Raw genomic sequence first — 17,538 nt, forward strand, 5'->3', positions numbered from 1 at the left:
ATTATTTACTCACCATAAGTAGGCATCTGTGTTATGCATTTTCATTCTTCCTCAACTCCCCTCCCATCCATCCCCCATCCATTTTCTTCTGGAAGGACTTATTAGACTATGTTTGGAACATACAGTTCCAGGCTTGGGCCCTGTCTTTTCTGTCTGGCTATATATGTTTCTCTTCTGCTTTTGGGGAATAGAGCATCAAACTTAGTCTGAGTCAATACGGATGGAGTAGGGCATTATGGGTAGAGGGAGGAGCTCAAAAGTTGGATCCGAAGTCTGGTAAATGTGTCCGAATTGATCCAAGGATCAGATCTGGAACCTATAAGTGGGGAAGAGTGAAAATTGGCAACACAGGTGCCTAGTTAAGAGTACATAACTTATATGCTTAGCTGCCGAAACTTCCCAAAGCAGTAGGCGGAGTGTAGAGAGGAATACGTGACTCTTTCACACATGTTATTCTTGTCTGTTGCTATAGTAATACTAGAGAGATATTAGGCACTATATGTAGAGGGTACTGGGGCACACGTACAAAAGAATTTGTTTTTGGGGAATGCCAGTATAAAGGTAGGGAATTGCTGTAGGTGTAGTTATGTAGCAAGAGTCAGGAGTCTTGATACTGGTAAGGTTGAAAATAAGTAATTCATAGGAGACTGAAAAACACAGATATTCATAGATTCTTATGTATGTATTAGATCATCTTTTAAGTAGACTGCTGGGACCCTAGCCGCTGCAATTTCCACTACCTGGTGCCTTTATCAAAAAAGTTTGAGGAGCTACACCAGGGGTAGATTTGTAAATCCCTATCCACACCTACAGATTAGGGAGCTTATTTGTTTGACATAGAAACAAAGCTTATTCCATAGGTTGGAGATCTTCTCTGGGATTCTCTAGGAGAGGTATCTATTCCACCAGTACTTCCTGTTAATATTACAGTTTTGTTTCAGATCCCTAGAGTGATCCCTGTTTTACAGATGTGTAAAACGTCAAGCAGAAGAGGGTCATTTTCTGCTTTGTAAGCTAAGCCAGAGTTGCCATGTAGAAATTTGTAGGAGGTAAGGTGATAAAGTTTTTTAAATGCCCCATGTAGCCCAAGAGGGCTAAAAGATTTGCCCTGGAGAAATCCCTGAAGACAGGAGGATTGGAAGGCAATTGAGTTCTTATGGAAGAAAGAGTGCTTGGTTTAATTTCTCAAAATGCTTATATTTTTACATATCTTGATGGGAATGGACCCCATTCCGAAATCAGGTCATAATTAAAGTTCATGAAATAAGTTTTGCTTCAGTCTTTTAGATTTGATATGAGTGCTGTTATCAGCACTGACATTTTACACAGAATTGGCTCTTTTTTCAGTTCATAAGGGGTTACTTTTATCAGTACTATATTTAGATATGTTTGAATATTCTTTTTATTAGTACAGATGCTGCTGTTACAACTGGAACTGTTTGTGTATCCTTATTCCACATGGCTCTAGGTTCTGCTTTCAAGTCTTGATATTTAACAAATTTATGTCTTTCAGTTCATAAGATGCTGTAGTCACTGGGTATAGCAATTTCAGTAATCAATGTTATTGCTTTCTTTTTCTCTTTTACTACAATGTTTGCTTCTACCTACTTAGCTACTAGTATGGGGTGATCCCATGTAATCATTGCGTCATCAATTTCAGCAACCTTTTATGGTTCATTTTTCCAGTATCTCTAGCTGCCTCTATGTTGTAATGTTTACAAAGTCTTCAATGTATAATAAGCTCCCCATTATCTGGGACTCAAGCGTTTGGCATTTGATTGGCTCTTATATCGACATATGAGCCAATCAAAAATCGCAAAGCGGAACCTCTTCTGTTCAATGCAGAACAGCAGGCTGTTCCCCATTGAACAGAAGAGGCTCCGCTTTGTGATTTTTTTCTTTTTTCCTGATCCCATTCTTTCTATTGCTACCCGATTTTTAATCACATTTGGTTGGGTTTCCATGCCTGCCTTTTTTTTAAGGCTTCTACTGACCTAAGCAAGGAAGGCATGTTGGACTTACTTTGTTCATGTATTAGAACTTTTAATATATTTGCATCAGATAATGTCTAAATACATATGCAATCGCACAATCATCGAGCTGTATGTGTAGCTAATTTCAAGGAGACCCATGCCTCCTTCAGACCAAGGGATATATAATCTTGGCAAACACTGGTTCTTGTTTATCATTTGATGGGCATGGAGCAGTTTTCTTGGTTTCATATCAAGCTTATCCAGCTCTTTTTGTGGCCTGTCAGTCACCCCAAAGCTATAAGTTAAAACAGCAAGTGCAAGTTGATTTATAGCTTGAACGTTATTCCCAGATGTTAAAGCTGTTTTCGGTATTAATTTTAGTCTTCTTCCTTACTGAGCTTTGTTCTCATTTTTTTCATGCTGTATCTTTGCACCTTCATCTATTCCAGGTTATTCTCACACTCTTTCTTGTTCCATCTCTTTTATATCACATTCCTCCATAAGTGTTATATTTTCTCGAGTCTTTAATTTTTCTTTTTCAAATGTTGCCTCCATACATTTGTCGAGACCAAACAATATTCCTGTGTCATCTTAGAAGGCTTTAACAACTTGTAAGTTGTTCTTTCAGGTGTTTATTAAGTATATAGTTTCAAGTCATCCAAGAAAAGTAGATGAGATATCATTTCAGTTGATGATTTTCTTGGAGTCAGGCTGAATACGTGACCTAGGCTGTTGAGTAAACACCTTAATGGATTAAGAGCAAGGCAAACTAATAATGGTGACAAAGAATCATTCTGAAATATTCCATGCTGTATTTTCACACCCCGGATAGCAGTTTGTATTTTTCATAGAGATTCATAGCTGAATACTAGGCTAACTTCTCTGAAGGGCCATTTTAAGCCTAACCAATATCCCAAGATCAGACTCAAATCATGTACCTTGTGTCTGTGAGGAGAAGACTTTAACCATTATGCCAAACCCACCTAAAATGGCACAATCATAAGTTCACAGGTAGATACTAGGCTATCAGTCTGCAGACTATTTCAAGCTTAGTCAGATGTCAGAGTGAAACTCTGTACCTTGTATCTGTGAAGCAAAGACCTTAACCATTATGCCAACCCCTCCCACATCCCTTTGGTGTGGTTCAACTGTAAAGTGTTTACCATTTCTTGGAATTTAATTTGGTGGTATGACTTGACCAGTGATGAATCATCTACAGGTGTGGAGGATGTTGGTGCAATATCTGTAAGAACCAGAACAAGTAGATTTGAGCCCCTGATTGTGGTGGTGGAGTACTCTCTGGTTGAGAAAGTCAACATCAGTGATATTCAGGAACAAATGTGCATAATTGTTGTTTGTGGTGTTTATGGATAGGAATTTGATTGGAATCTTTCAGGATGAACATGTTATTTTCAGTAGTGATGAACCCTTATTTGTTTAGGTAGGTATTGTAAACTGCGGAGAAGTAAATGGGTTGTGCAGTTAGCAATTATATGATAGCTGGACTTTTTTACAGATATCCAGATTATGTAGGAGTTCTCCATTGTTATCCTGTTGGATTAATCATGACATGCGCTTCACACACACACACACACCCTCATGAAATACACCAATCCTCAGAAGAGTGAGTGAGTGAGTGAGTGAGTGAGTGAGTGAGTGAGTGAGTGAGTGAGTGCGTGAGTGAGTGAGTGATAGGCATTAAAACCTGGTAAAGGAGTGTTGCCACTGCACTGGAACAGGTTTCTGTAATTACACAGATTTGTATGGTTTTAACGGTCAGGAAAACCTTGAAGGTCAAGATTTTTTTTTATTTAAGCATATAACTTGAGCAGTGTCAAACTGAAATTAAACTGACTGGGATTTATTCGTTTAGTAGATGTAGAAGACTGACTTTTCCTTATAAAAGAAGGAACTGTGGAAAAAGAGAATGTGTTAGCCAGTATGCAAATCATAAGAGGAAAGATGAAGGCCATCCCTGGAGAAGGAGGCAGGGCTGTTTTCTGTATTCCTTTATGCTGACACACAGTGGATTCTCTTAGAATGACTTTAGTTGCTGATCCCTTCGTTGAAGTCAGTTATTTTTCGCTTGTATTTCAGCAGCATTTGGCGAATGCAAGCTACTGATCAGACTAACGTTTTTCCAACCTCAGAAAACTACATTGAAGGATCAACCGTGTCTCCCTTCATATTTTCCAATGTGGAACTTCTAAAGTCATTCAGTCCCATATGGGCAATTACCAGGTTGTATGCATTCATGGGGTGATAGGATCTGAGTACCCTGGTAAAATCAGAAGTTCTGGTACCTGAGAGAGAAATTAATGCCACTCTAATCTGGCTTAGCCTGGTCAGTGATGCATTGCTCTAATATGGAATTAGTTGAAGGAGATGGTCGAGGAGTAAGTGAGGGAATGGACAGTGGATACTAGAGGTTGGAGATGAGATTTAAGAAACAGTGACTATTTCTTAAGGACTATTTAGTAGTCAATTTTGATTGTAGTACATTTTAAGCTGTTCGCCTGTGTTCTGGTGATCCTGAGAGAAATGTATTATGAGAAATCTAAAATGTTATGTAGGAAATATTTTTGCATTGTCTTTATGCCATAGTTGTGATAAAGACACAGGTTTTTGGAAGTGCAATCCATTGAGTGTTCATACTAGTAAATTTGATCTCAAAAACAATGAAGCCAGACCTAGTCCTCCAGGTTTAGGTTGTCTTCCAATTCCAGCACTTTTTGATCTTCACTTTCTCAGTTTTAACAAAGAATTTGACTTCAGTTCTATCCAGTATTGTTACCCAAAATTCTGTTGTCTCCTGGGAAGGAACCCTTTATGTCTGTCGTTAGCCTAGTTTTCCAGATGATGCCAGAGGCGATCTCACCGACAGCGTTCTCAAGCTGTAGTTCCAGTTCCCTTCCAGTGGATATTATGGTATGATTCCAGCACATGCGAATTCTTCTTCTCCATAGCCAGTTAATAAAAAGTGACAGCTGTTTTTCACTTGCTGGCAGTGTTCCTCCACAACATGTCTGCTAAGGATTACAATCAAAATGTCACAGCTGCAATGTGTGAAAGTGTAATCCTGAAAGCAAGTTTTCAACATTTGAAATGAACGGAAAAAAAAATGTTGAAGTCACAACAACGAATGTGCATAGCATTCCTTGTTGTGGATTCAACATTTTGAATGCAGATCGCACTATAGTGGGGATCGGGAAATGTACCCTTTCCCTCACTGTAATGCGATCTCAGAGTTTGTATATATAAGTAGCAGGGGATACAGCCCTCTGATATGTGTATGCTTCTCAATGTGTTTCTAATCCGGGCTTTAACATTACATTGTATTGCTTGGTGAGTGTGCACACCTATGCAGTGTGCTATGATACTGAACCATAGCTACATGGCCAGGTACCAGCATTGCAGTAGATCAGGTTGCCCCCCTCCCCATGTATGAGATAATTGTATGTATGCATGTATGTATGTATGTGTGTACACACATACACACACACACTTTTTGGTTGGCCTACATTGTTCCTTCATGTAATATAAACTCCTTTATTTCTTGCCACTGACTGGGATGAGAGTCATCTGGAGGGAACCTTCAAATAGGCAGGAAGGCATGAAGGTTGCTTTACACCATGCTTCTTTGCAGTCTTTAGCTGGCCAAATGGCTTGCTAGTTCCCTGCCACAGATCATCTCAAGGGCCCACAGGACAGAGCTGCAATAGCCATTAACCCACCGCAACAGACATAAAATTCACCAAATGGCTAGTCATGTTGTCCAAGGGTCTACAGAGAAGCCCATATTAACATTAACAGGTTGGCATTTCTTTAAGTCTCTACTGCTGCATCCAAGTGGTTAATGTTAACACCTGCACTAGTGTGTGTGTGTGTGAGTGTGTGTGTGTGTGTGTGTGTGTGTGTGTGTGTGTGTGTGTGTGTGTGTGTGTGTGTGTGTGTGTGAGTGTGTGTGTGTGAGGGTGTTCTAATGCCTTTCCTACATGCATGCATGCTTCCATTCAAATGCCTCTGAAAGCTACCATCAATGGGTTAGTAGTATCAAGTCCTAGCTTTTTAGGAGCCTTGCAGTCCTCCAATTGAATGCTGGCAATCAGCTGACTGGAACAACATCTGCCTCAGCACAGGATGGGCATGCTGACATGAGTCACTCATTTCCATCTCCCCTGTCTTGCTTTTCCATTGCTTTAACCACTATTTTGAGTTGAGTTGCCTAAGTCAGAGTCAGAGCTTTTTATCCTTGTGCAACACAGAGCCAGACTAGGGCAAATTGGCTTTGGCTGCTCATTTCAACCCTCCATGGCTAATTATTCCAGTGCCAGGTCACTAATAATTTCTGGTTCGTTTGGCTAACAGTCATGGCTTTATACCTGTCTGCCACAAAAAAAGATCATAAGTGAGTTATGATACAGTAACTGTTCTTTGTATATCACTATTTCTTTAGGAAAGTAGTGAGGTGAATTAGGAGTCAGAACTAGGTGCCTCTTTACCCTGGCATGGAAATCCCAGGAGTGGCCTCAGAAAACTTCTGTCATGAGAATCATCAGAAATGTTTAATGTGGGCCAATTATTCCACAGATTTTTTTAAACCATTGAAAAACTCCCTGTCTGAGGTATTCAGATATGCTGACAACATACTTTGATTTTTCTGGTAGTGTTCAAAACTGGATGCAGTGGATGGTTGGATAATCATAAGGAGTGCGTGGGAGGTTTGTGTAGCAGCTAACAGTCACCAGGGGATTGCTAAGAATGTTGTATTAACACAGTTAAAAATGCTTTGTTTTTTTATAACTGACGTTTAGAATTTGAAAGAAGTGTGTTGCAGTGTGAACAGCCAGTGCTCTTTCTTTGCATTTACAAACATGTTGATTGGTTCTGACGCTCTGTTCCAAAAGATGTGTATATTTTGTGCATGTATGTAAATGCACTGGCTAGCAGCTGTGAAATGTCTTTAATATACCGTTGGACCTTGTACAAGTCATCACACATGTAACGACTCATGCATTTTTTTTTTATGTACAAGGACATCCAAAAACTTAATTTTAAGAATCTTAAAAAATACCACTTTTTATAAAACTAATATATAACATTTTTTTTCAGTGTTAGAAGCAGTTGAAATTAATCTGGCGAAACAGTTTGAATACACTAGTAAATCAATCAGGGCTTTGTTTTTTAAAACCACCTTATTATTACATTATATTTTGTGAGTCACGTTATTTATGTGTTGGCTGTGGCCCACTCACTCCAGAATAAAAGTCAGATGTCTGTCCCAGAGTTGCCCACCATTTGTAGAACCACCTATATTAATTTGTAGAACCACCTATATTACTTATCATAACCCTTGTTCACTTTTGTTTTGGTTAGTGTATTTTGCGTTTGTTGCAGTGCTATAGCTACTTTTCTAATGTTTATTAGATTGATGTCTTTTCTGCACGACTTCATTAGACATGGGTATTTTTCAGTTCAAAGGTGCTTATTTGTAGAAAATGTAAATTTAGAAATGTAATAACTCTTTTTGTGTTTCAGGCCCTGAATGGATTTGTCCTGGTTGTGACAGCAGATGGCCAAGTTTTCTATGCTTCAGCTACTATTCAGGATTACCTTGGCTTCCATCAGGTATGCACTCTAGCCACTTTCTGTCATTTCCCAGTATATTATTAACCAAAAATTTATTTTGGTCTGTGGCCAAAGGCTGTAACTGTGATTAGACTTAATTGCCAAGGGGAATGTGGTTGGTGATACATTGCTGAGTAAGATTCTCTTTACATGCTCAGAGGAATGGCAGCTTTATAAAATGAGATGTAGTAAAATATGGTAACTAAACTAACATAGTTTCACAGTATGCTGATGTGGCAGGTTTTATTTTTCTTTCTTAAGAAAGTAGATCTGGTACCCATGGGATTTTACTTCCAGAATTTCTAATGCTGTATGTTGAACACAAGTTTCTAACTAGGAAACAATTTTTGCCTACATTCTTATTTTGATAATAATAATTTTCTTCAGAAATACAAAGAACAATGTACCTAAATTACGGTGGAGTAACAATGGCATCTGATTATGATGCTGATGAACTAGGCTCAGGAACAAACTGGCAATGTCCAGAGGAGTGACCTATGGTGGGTTCATTTGAAAGGCTGAAGATTGATCTCAACTTTAGTGACAGACATACCTCTCAACCTTTTAGTGCAAGAAATCTGGACAAAGCCTACAAAATGGGGGGACAAAAGCCCAAAAAAAGAGACATATTTTAAATATTGCTCTTATAAACTTAGAAAGTTGCTAGAGTAACAGGGTGTGCTTTAACATACATTTTCTGAAGGATTTCAAGTCTGAAACTCAAATATATGTAATTATTTAGTGACTTTAACCTGTGGCCCAGGTGATGCAAATTGAAGTATTGACTTGACTAACACTTGACAGTGGAGAGTGGGTGGGTGGATATGCCCATCTCGGATGGAATTTCACAATACTTCAGCAAAAGGAAAGTGACACAAGCCAGACCTAGGCTAGTGTCAAGCTCAAAAAGCTACTACTTTGTGGTGGCCTTCGTAAGCTGGTATGCAGCAGTGTGCAGCTGCATAGGGAAGAAGTTGTGAGCTTTCAAAGTGACATCGATCACACATCCTCCCTCTAAGGGGTGGGGTTAGTGTAGGAACACCCTCATAGCCAGGAGGACAGCAAGGGCACAAGCAACCATCATGGCTGCCTGATTTATGGCCCCTTCAGACAGCTGTCACCCCCCCCCACCCGAACAAATAGGCTTAAGTCAAGTAGAGGGAGGCTTGATGTTCAGCAGGCAGAGGGGAAAAAAACTAAGGGGGAGTAAAAATGATAATGCTTGAGCCACTCTGTTGGCATAGAGGGATAAAGCCCTTGCTATGTTGCAGGCAAATTCAGTTCAAGTGGCAGCTCGGTTGTCCATAGGAGCTGTCCATGGAGGAAGGAGGTGAGTGGCATTTGATGGCTTGCTTATCGGGGGGGGGGGGGGCATCTTTGGTTTACCACAAGGGTGACACCTAGTGGGAGCATGGCAGGATAGCCATCACATTAACATGTGCATTTAATCATTGTACCACAGGGGAGGGGGGCAGTGAATACCCATCACTTGCTGTGTAATGAAGCTTTTCAGTTCTAGAGGTCTTCTTTGTCCCATACCATACAGTCAGGGTAATGAAACAGTCTGACCAATTTTGGAAAAAGTTGTCTTAAAGCAAGGTAATTAATTCAGTCCTTTATCAAATAAGTAAACAGGCTGTTGTGAGTTCTCAGTAATTTTGTACTGGTTGCCCATAAAACTGTATGTACAGAGCTGCAAGAAAAGGTAGTTTGATAAATAGGATAAACAAGTAAAATGTGCTACAGACACTGGTTGATATTACTCAACAAATACAAGGTGATACACATGTTGTTATTGTACTACATTGCACAGTGTGACGCTCCGCGAAGACACTTCTGCAAAAGAATACTTTTTACTGTAGAATGTGTAAGCATAAGGGAGAAGATTTTAGTTATAAAACTTAAAACAATCTCCTTTTTATTTTCTTCATAAAAACAAAACAAACAAAAAAAATACAATGTACTTTGGATAAGGGTTTTATTTGATAAGCTAACTGCATAATAGTAGCATGATTTTGAAATGTATTTGCATAGCTAGTACACTGTGTTTTTCCAGCTTTGATTTGTGTTTATGAATGAAGGACACTGGGAAACCCTGGCCTGGATTATATACCATCTGTTGTACATATATGTCAAACGTATCTTTTTGTTTGAAATGCCTACATTTGTATGCTGAAGTAATGTCATTTATTGTACATCAGGTGAAACAGTTGTGATGCTGCAAAATGATGAGGAGCAACTACCACAGTAGTCTTGTTTCTGAATGAAAGATATGACATTCTGATCTTTGAAAAGTGGGAGAGGGAGACAAAAAGACATGATGTGGCTTGCATTTAATCTTGTTGGACTCGATTACCATCTGCATATTTATCACAAAATATTGCGCCAAGCCATATGCCATTGGTAGTTTAATCCTTGATGACTAAGACAGAAAAAATGTACAGTAGTGGACAGAGCCCTCAAAACAAAGTTTGTCATAGATGCTAATAAGTGGGATAGGCAGGACTACTGAAAACTTCCATGCAGCATTACGCAAAGGGAAATGGTGTCCTGCAGCACACAGAATGAAAACTAAAATAAAGAAGCAATCTGTACTATTTTTAATATGCAGTAAAACTTAAAACATTACCTATTGAACAGTGTGAGCAGTAAAGCAGGAGTCAACATATTACATATAACTCAGTTTTTCTTTATACATATTCTGTGACTGTTTAATAATATAATTAGAGAGATTTTTTTTTTGTCAGCAGACTGCAGTAACATAACTGCTGTTTTTTGTGTAGCAGCACAGAAGAATAAAGCTGTAAGATATTGCCTGCTGTGTGACTGTGAGCAAGTCACTTAACCAACTTTGGGTGTTTAGGCTAGGCTCCTTAATTTTCACCTAGACAGCATGTCGGGTAATTACATATTAAACTATATTAAAAAAAATTACAGTTTATATGCACTTTTATGCCTTTTCTACAGAGACCAAATCAGTAAGGATTGACTGCTTAGTAACTGGTCATTTCAGTTTCATTAAGCACTAGCACCATTGTGTCATACAACGTTTAATCACTTCACTAAGCTTTACACCAAGATACTGTATGTTTTCATATTCAAACAGACAAAAAGTACAACCTTATATGGTAAGCAAGACTGACCCCTTTTCCGTTGTTTCTGCTGCAGGTGATCTGCTAAGGAGATTCTGCTTTCATTAACCCTTAAGACTTGTACTTTGTCCATGCTGCGCTCAGTGGATAAAACTTTCCCATGCTACTCTTGTGCCTCCTCTTATCTGTGATAACTTATACCTCTCCACTTCATTTCCTGTTTCATCCTGCTGGTAATGAAGCTGAGAGTGTAAACTGCCCCAAGCTACTGCCAAGAAATCTTCTGAGGTTTACTCTCTTCTCTTCCTTTTGCAGCTTCACACTTCTACATGAGTACAGGTTGGTGCAGGCTGAGACATTGCTCCTTAATTTTGTCCCAGGGTTCTGGCCTTTTTTTTTTTTTTGTCACCACACATCTTTTTTTTCTAGTAAGTGTGATTGTACCAAGCTAATCACCCATGTAGACGGTCATACTGAAGGTTCAGAATTTATGTGAGTCCTGAGATGTTCTAAGTTTAATGAGGAGACACAGAGAAAAGAAAAGATATCAGCTTCATACCTTTTTGTCAGAGCACCAGATTCAGGAAAAGCATCTCCCTTTTGGTTTTGAAGTTGCTTCAGACAGGCAGAGTAGGGGATTTGTTCAGGCTGTCTTCCTAGATGTCATTCTTTATCACTGGTGCAGTATTCTTTACTATTGGGAATACCATGCCGTGGGTAGCTGAAGGTCTGGCTACCATACCAAAGCTTTTACACCTTCCAAGTGTTGTACGTAAGACATATGTCCTACTTGCAAGGCATAAGGTACATATGTGACATACAGGTGTGTAATCCTCAGAACTTTGCCACCAGTCCGAATGCTACTTCAGAATTTGGTATGTATGCCATTCACCGAGTTGGTTCATCTACCATGCCTTCTAAAGATAAGTGCCTCATTGGGGTTCCTGCCATTTTTTTTCCTCCTTATATCCGCGGTGGTGGTGCTGCGGTAGCGTTGTCGCCTCACAGTAAGACGCTGTCCGGTTCGATTCTCAACTAGAACGTCTTTTGCGTGGAGACATGCATGAATGGGCGTACCTTCGTTGAAGATTGTGCGTCAGGGATGGTAACTCGGCACGTAAAAATCAACTACCAATCATTAGCAGACCGGAGTTCCGCTGTGGCGACCCCTAACCGGGAAAAGCCGAAAGACGCAAACAAACAATATTTTGTTTTCATGTCATGCAGGAAAGGAAAATGTGAGTGGGGGAGGCAGAGTGCCCATAAAGATAGACATGAGAAGTGCCTTTTTTCTTTTAGTGCTGCCATACCAAGTGTGAGATTTGTTGGACATTTGTCCCTAGGACACTCCCCAGTCATCTGTCATCTCTCTATCTCTCTCTCTGTTTGTTTAGAAAAGCAGCATCTGAACCTCTTGGCTCAGGGTACCATGGCCAAATCCATCAACCCTGACATTCAGCCACCTCTTAGGAAAAAAGCCAGAAATGCACATACTGATCCTGCTCAGACCAGCTTGGATGAAGAACCCCAGGACTGTCTGCTGCCAGTGTCTGTTCCCTCTGCCGTGGCCCAGTTGGAGGCTGACATGGAGCTGTTTACCTGCATGTCTGCCAAGGCTGTGTATATATCTGGTGCAGATGTAAAGGGGAAGCCATGGATGATTATATCTGAGGGGCCTAGGGGGATTCCCCAAATATCAGTTAGGGAAGAGGTGCCTGGTACATGTATTGAATCTACACAGTGATCTGAACCTTACAGATTTGTTAAAGCAGATGTTCCTTTAAAAAAGAAACAAACAAATGTGTGGCTTCTGTGTCAGGATTTACTCAGTGGCTTTTCAATACTCTTATGGCCCTGAAACCCCCACAAGGTTTGTCTGCCTGTGCTTCTGCCCCCTGGTCTTCCACCTCTTTGAGAAGGCCTAGGTGTTCTGATTCTTCTGGTGAAGAGTCTTTAGCATTCTCCTCCCAGATCCACTGTCGGCTTAGCATGGGGTTGGATGAAGAATATTCACTGTCCCCCTGATTCTCATTTTAAAGAATTATCTTTTGGGAATACAGTGGTCTACATGATGGAACACTTTAAGTGAGACTCTTCCCAGGATTCTGATGTTCAAAAAGATACTATGAACTCTTGCAAATGGACCCACCCCAACCTTTTGCAGTCCCTCCTATTTTAGCAGCCCTTTTGGGAACCTTTTCTGCAGCTTCTCAGGATCCTGACTATCAACATCCTACCTCTAAGAATCCATACAGATTTTATAAAGTCACTGAGGATCACAAGTTTTTGTATAGAAGTCCTTAATCTGATCCTGTTGTATCCATGTCCACAGATCACCCATTCAAACTGTTATCCTCTTCCAAGCTTTTACCTTCTTATAAGGACAGCTGTACTGTAGGCAGGTATGGGGAAAAGTGTATGCTTCTGCTAACGTGGCCTTCAGGGCCATTAATTATCAGAATCACATGACTAGGCATGTCCTGGCTCTTCTTTCCCAGTTTGGGTGGGATTTTGATTGATTTTTCTCATTCAGACAGTAAGACTTTTTCCCTTTCTCTTTTAAATTATGCCTATCAGGGGCTCGCCATTCCATTAAATGCATTTACGATGCTACTGATGCCTCATCTAGGGCAGCTGCATCTAGATCTGTAATGAGGAGATACTTTTGGTTGCACCTTCAGGCCTTACCTGAAGACATTAAGGCCAGACTATTTGATTTCCCTTTAGGCAACCAAAATCTCTTTGACACTGCTACTGCTGCAGAATTGTTTAAAACTCTTCAGGAAAAGGATACGCTTGTCTAGGACTTGAAACAAATCTTTGTTTCCCCTGTCTTTAAATTCCAGATAAATTGTCTATCTAAAATCTTTTGTCCGTAAGCAACCTAGACAGCCTGCTAGAATCAAGAGGGTTCCTAAGTGAATTTTCCTAGACAAGCCCCCTCAGAATTCCATGGGCCAAAACCCTTCTTTTCATGACAAATCTGCTTCTATCTGATATCAATCTTCTCCTCAGCCAGATTCCTCTGTCCTTCAGGCTGACTCTTTCTTTTCTTGTATGGCAGCCGATAACCACAGATACCCAGGTACTGTCCATTATCCAGAATGGTTATTTTATGGCTTGGAAGTCCCTTCCTCCATTCTCTGCCTTTCCTCAGCCTCCTTCTTGCCAGCTCCCTCATTTTCCTTTGGTTCTCCAGGACTTGGTGGAACAGGGAACCATCCAACCTTGGATGGTCGATTGGATCCTCACCAACTCCCCTAACCTTTACCATAATCCATCTATTCTACTTGACTCCTTAAGTAACCTTCTTCCTATCTCCATTCAAAGACACTCTACCCAACTACCCAAATCGCACCTCTACAGAGACTGTCGTAAACTCTCAAACTTTAATACTTCCCAATTCAACTCTATACTATCTAGTATAGACTGGTCCATCCTCAAGGTTATTCTTCTCGATGATGTAGTGAGTAAATTCAGTAGTATCTTCGTAGACACCCTATAGGAGAATTAGAATCAAATCCAACTATGCCCCCCTGGCTTTCTAAAGATACTAGATCCATAATGCATAAAAGAGACTCTGCCTGGAAAGCCTGGATCAAAACAAAAGCACCACCGCTGCTACAAAATTATAGACAGCTGCGGAAACTTGCCAAGAAACAAATCAGTAAGGACAAAAAAATCCTACTACAGCTGTCCCCAAATCAATACCTTATCCAACCCTTATAAGTATTGGTCAACCCTAAACAAACTTCTCTGTCCTGGTTGCCCTTCACACCCCCTCTCCCTTCCCAATAAATCTCCTTCAGAAACTGCTACCCTTCTCAATAAACACTTCATTGACACAATTCAAAAACTCTCCCCCTCCAGCTGTAACACAGCTCCCCCCTTACACATCCTAATGCACTCAACACATACCTCTTTTCCTTTCACTCTGTTTCCACTTCCTACATTAAATCTTTACTTCTGAAGCTTAAACCCTGCTCTCCCTCCACAGACTATCTTCCCCCTTCTTTCCTCAAACTAGCTGCTGAATCTATAGCCTGTCCTGTGTCCATTTTAATCAATAGATCCATCCAAGAAGCAACTGTCCCTCTCTTATGGAAATGCTTCTTCACAATCCCTCTACACAAAGGGGAAAACTCAGCTGACCCATCCAATTACAGACCCATTGCAATTCTATCCCCTCTATCCAAGATACTAGAAAAATGCATACACTCACAGCTCCTAAACTATCTCCTACTACAAAACTCCCTACTCCCACTCAACACGGCTTTCGGCCAAACCATAGCACCACTACTGCCCAGCTTTCTTGTACTCACACTGTTGTCAAGGCCCGTGATAATAACTAACTCATATCCTGCCTTTTCCTTTACCTTTCCAAAGCTTTTGACACAGTCTCCCACCCTATCCTCCTATCAAAACTATCCAAACTCAACCTATCTCCTGCCTCCCCATCCTGGTTCTCCAGCTACCTCTCTGGCAGGCTACAATCTGTCAGATGGCTCTCATCTTGCTCTCCCCCATTCCAGTCACAGCAGGTGTTCCACAGGGTTCTATCCTTGGCCCCCTTCTATTTAATATTTTTACCAATGAACTATACACATCCTGCAAAAAATCAGCCCTAATTCATAATTCAATATGCTGATGATTCGACCCTCATCTCCATTGCTAGCAATATCTCGGAACTCCATACTCAAATACAAGATGCCTTTCTATCCATTGAAAAGTGGCTGTCTGATAATCTTCTCATTCTAAATCAAACTCCTGCTCTTTCTTCCACATTCACTCTCCCATCATAAGTCCGCATTTGTTACCAATTCCTCATATAACACCATCATACAACCAGAACCTCACACAAGCTTTTAGGTGCCATCATTGACGAACTCAAATTCAAACTACATATACTCCATTGTATAAAAAAACACACCAGGAACTTGGCCTGCTCTATCGTAACAGAAAATTTCTAACTGCCACTGCTGGACTCTCTCTGGCACAGGCACTTCTTCTCCCCTCCCTTCTAAATGCTGCCCCTGTCCTAACTAACATTCAATCCACAACCCTGTCCAAACTACAACAAACATACCATAAAATAACAAGGTTCATCACCAACTCCCCTAATAACTCACACCATTGCCTTGCACTAAACTCCCTCCAATGGCTTCCCCCAACTACTCCTTCTATCACAATTTCAAATCATACACTCTGTTCTATACAAGCCATCCTTCTGCCCAGGCCTCTCGTCCCTGGTCTCTACCTACACCCCCCTCTAGGACCCTCCACATCTCTAACCAGGAGCTCCTGGACATCTATAAACCAAAGAAAACTGTGGGAAGATTAGTCTACAAATGTACCGTAGCCCAAGCTTGGAATAAACTTCATTTAAGCATCTGCTCCATTACCGTCCCATCACACTTTAAAAAAACAGCTCAAGCACTATCTGCTTAACAACAAAACTTGCCCCTGTCAGAACCCTAGCAAACTCCTCCTTTTCTCTTTGTATCTCACTCCCACTGCAATCCACTTGTATTAGTTCCAACCTTTTTTTTCTCTGTGTGACCTCCAGGTACTTATCCAGAAACTATAACCTCTTAACAATGACTGAAAACCCATTTATAGCTACTGACTTTGCTATTTTTTGTGAATTGCTACTTGTCTATTTTTGTTTGTACTTTTTTGTCTCCCCTTGTTTTACTTTTTTTATCTGTTTTTAAATAATATTATTCTTGTATTGTTAAATCTCAACATTCTGTAAATTGTTTTAACTGGAGCTTTTCTCCACAGGTCTCCACTGAAAATGGGCTATTAACTCATCTGGACTAACCCGGTTAACAAATGTCAATAAATAAATAAAGTAAATAAATAAAACCTCTGCCTCAGCAGGGAGCAGGTTTTTATTCCAAAAGGTTTCTGGTTCCCAGGAAGGAGGAGTTATAGACACCCATTCTAGCCCTGTCTTTTCTCAACACCTTGTTCAAGGTCCTTTCTTTCAGGGTGTTGTCTATTCAGACAGTTTTCCCTTTATTGCTTCCTCAAGCCTTTCTGGTATGACTGTATTTGAAGGATACTTAGATCCATATTCCTGTTTACCCACTTTTCAGGAAGTTTTTACATTTCTCTGTATCCTCATATCATTATCAGTTCTCTGCTTTGCCTTCTGGTCTTTCTCCTGCTGCCAGGGTCTTTACCAAATGTCTGGCTCCTGTGGTAGCCTTCTGCAGACTTCAGGGAGTTTGAATATTCCTTTAGTTGGGTGATCTTTTACTTCAAGCTTTCTGTCAACAGCTGCTGCTTCAGAATCTGCACTTTGCCATGCTGCTTCTGCACAGTGTGGAGTTCACCCTCAATTTCAAACAGTCTTTGTTGACTGCCTCGCAGGACCAAGTATTTCTGGATTACAGGATTCAGACAATTTCAGTGCTGACTTGTCTCGCACTTCCCAAGGTTCTCTCTCTTTGCTTATTTCCAGTTTCCTGTTCTTCCTCTTTCAGTCTTTCTCACAAGGGAATTTGAGCTCTGGGATACATGGCATCCACCATTCCCATAGATCTCTTTGTCAAACTCATATGAGAAAATGTCAGTGGTATCTCAAAACTGTTTGGCTCCACCACTGACACCCTCTGGAGTATCCGATCCTTCTCTTAACCTTGTCTGAAGTTCAGGCTCTGTTGGTGGATTTATCAGATTTCCCCGAATCCAAGTCTGCCATTCCATGTTCCTCTCTCTACTCAGAATTGCACGCAAATGCTTCCAGTTATACTTCGGGGAGCTGCCTCTGACAGCCTAAAAATCCAGAGTCTTTGGTCCCCTCAACAACTGACAGACCATATCAATGTCAAGGAGTT

The 17,538-nt window shown here is 40.5% G+C and overlaps 1 protein-coding gene across 1 annotated transcript in view; it reads left to right on the top strand.

Annotated features, from left to right (window-relative positions):
* The window catches only part of LOC122804877 (aryl hydrocarbon receptor-like), a 1,212,833-nt gene that overhangs the window by 973,888 nt on the left and 221,407 nt on the right, over positions 1 to 17,538 (top strand). The window contains exon 4 of the mRNA XM_044075064.1: positions 7,512 to 7,601. Within this exon, the coding sequence (XP_043930999.1) occupies positions 7,512 to 7,601 (90 nt within the window). The remainder of the gene's footprint in view (positions 1 to 7,511; positions 7,602 to 17,538) is intronic.

The sequence above is a fragment of the Protopterus annectens genome, chromosome 6.part0 (assembly GCF_019279795.1).
Source record: "Protopterus annectens isolate FY-2018-M chromosome 6.part0, PAN1.0, whole genome shotgun sequence".
Classification (NCBI taxonomy): Eukaryota; Metazoa; Chordata; order Ceratodontiformes; family Protopteridae; genus Protopterus; species Protopterus annectens.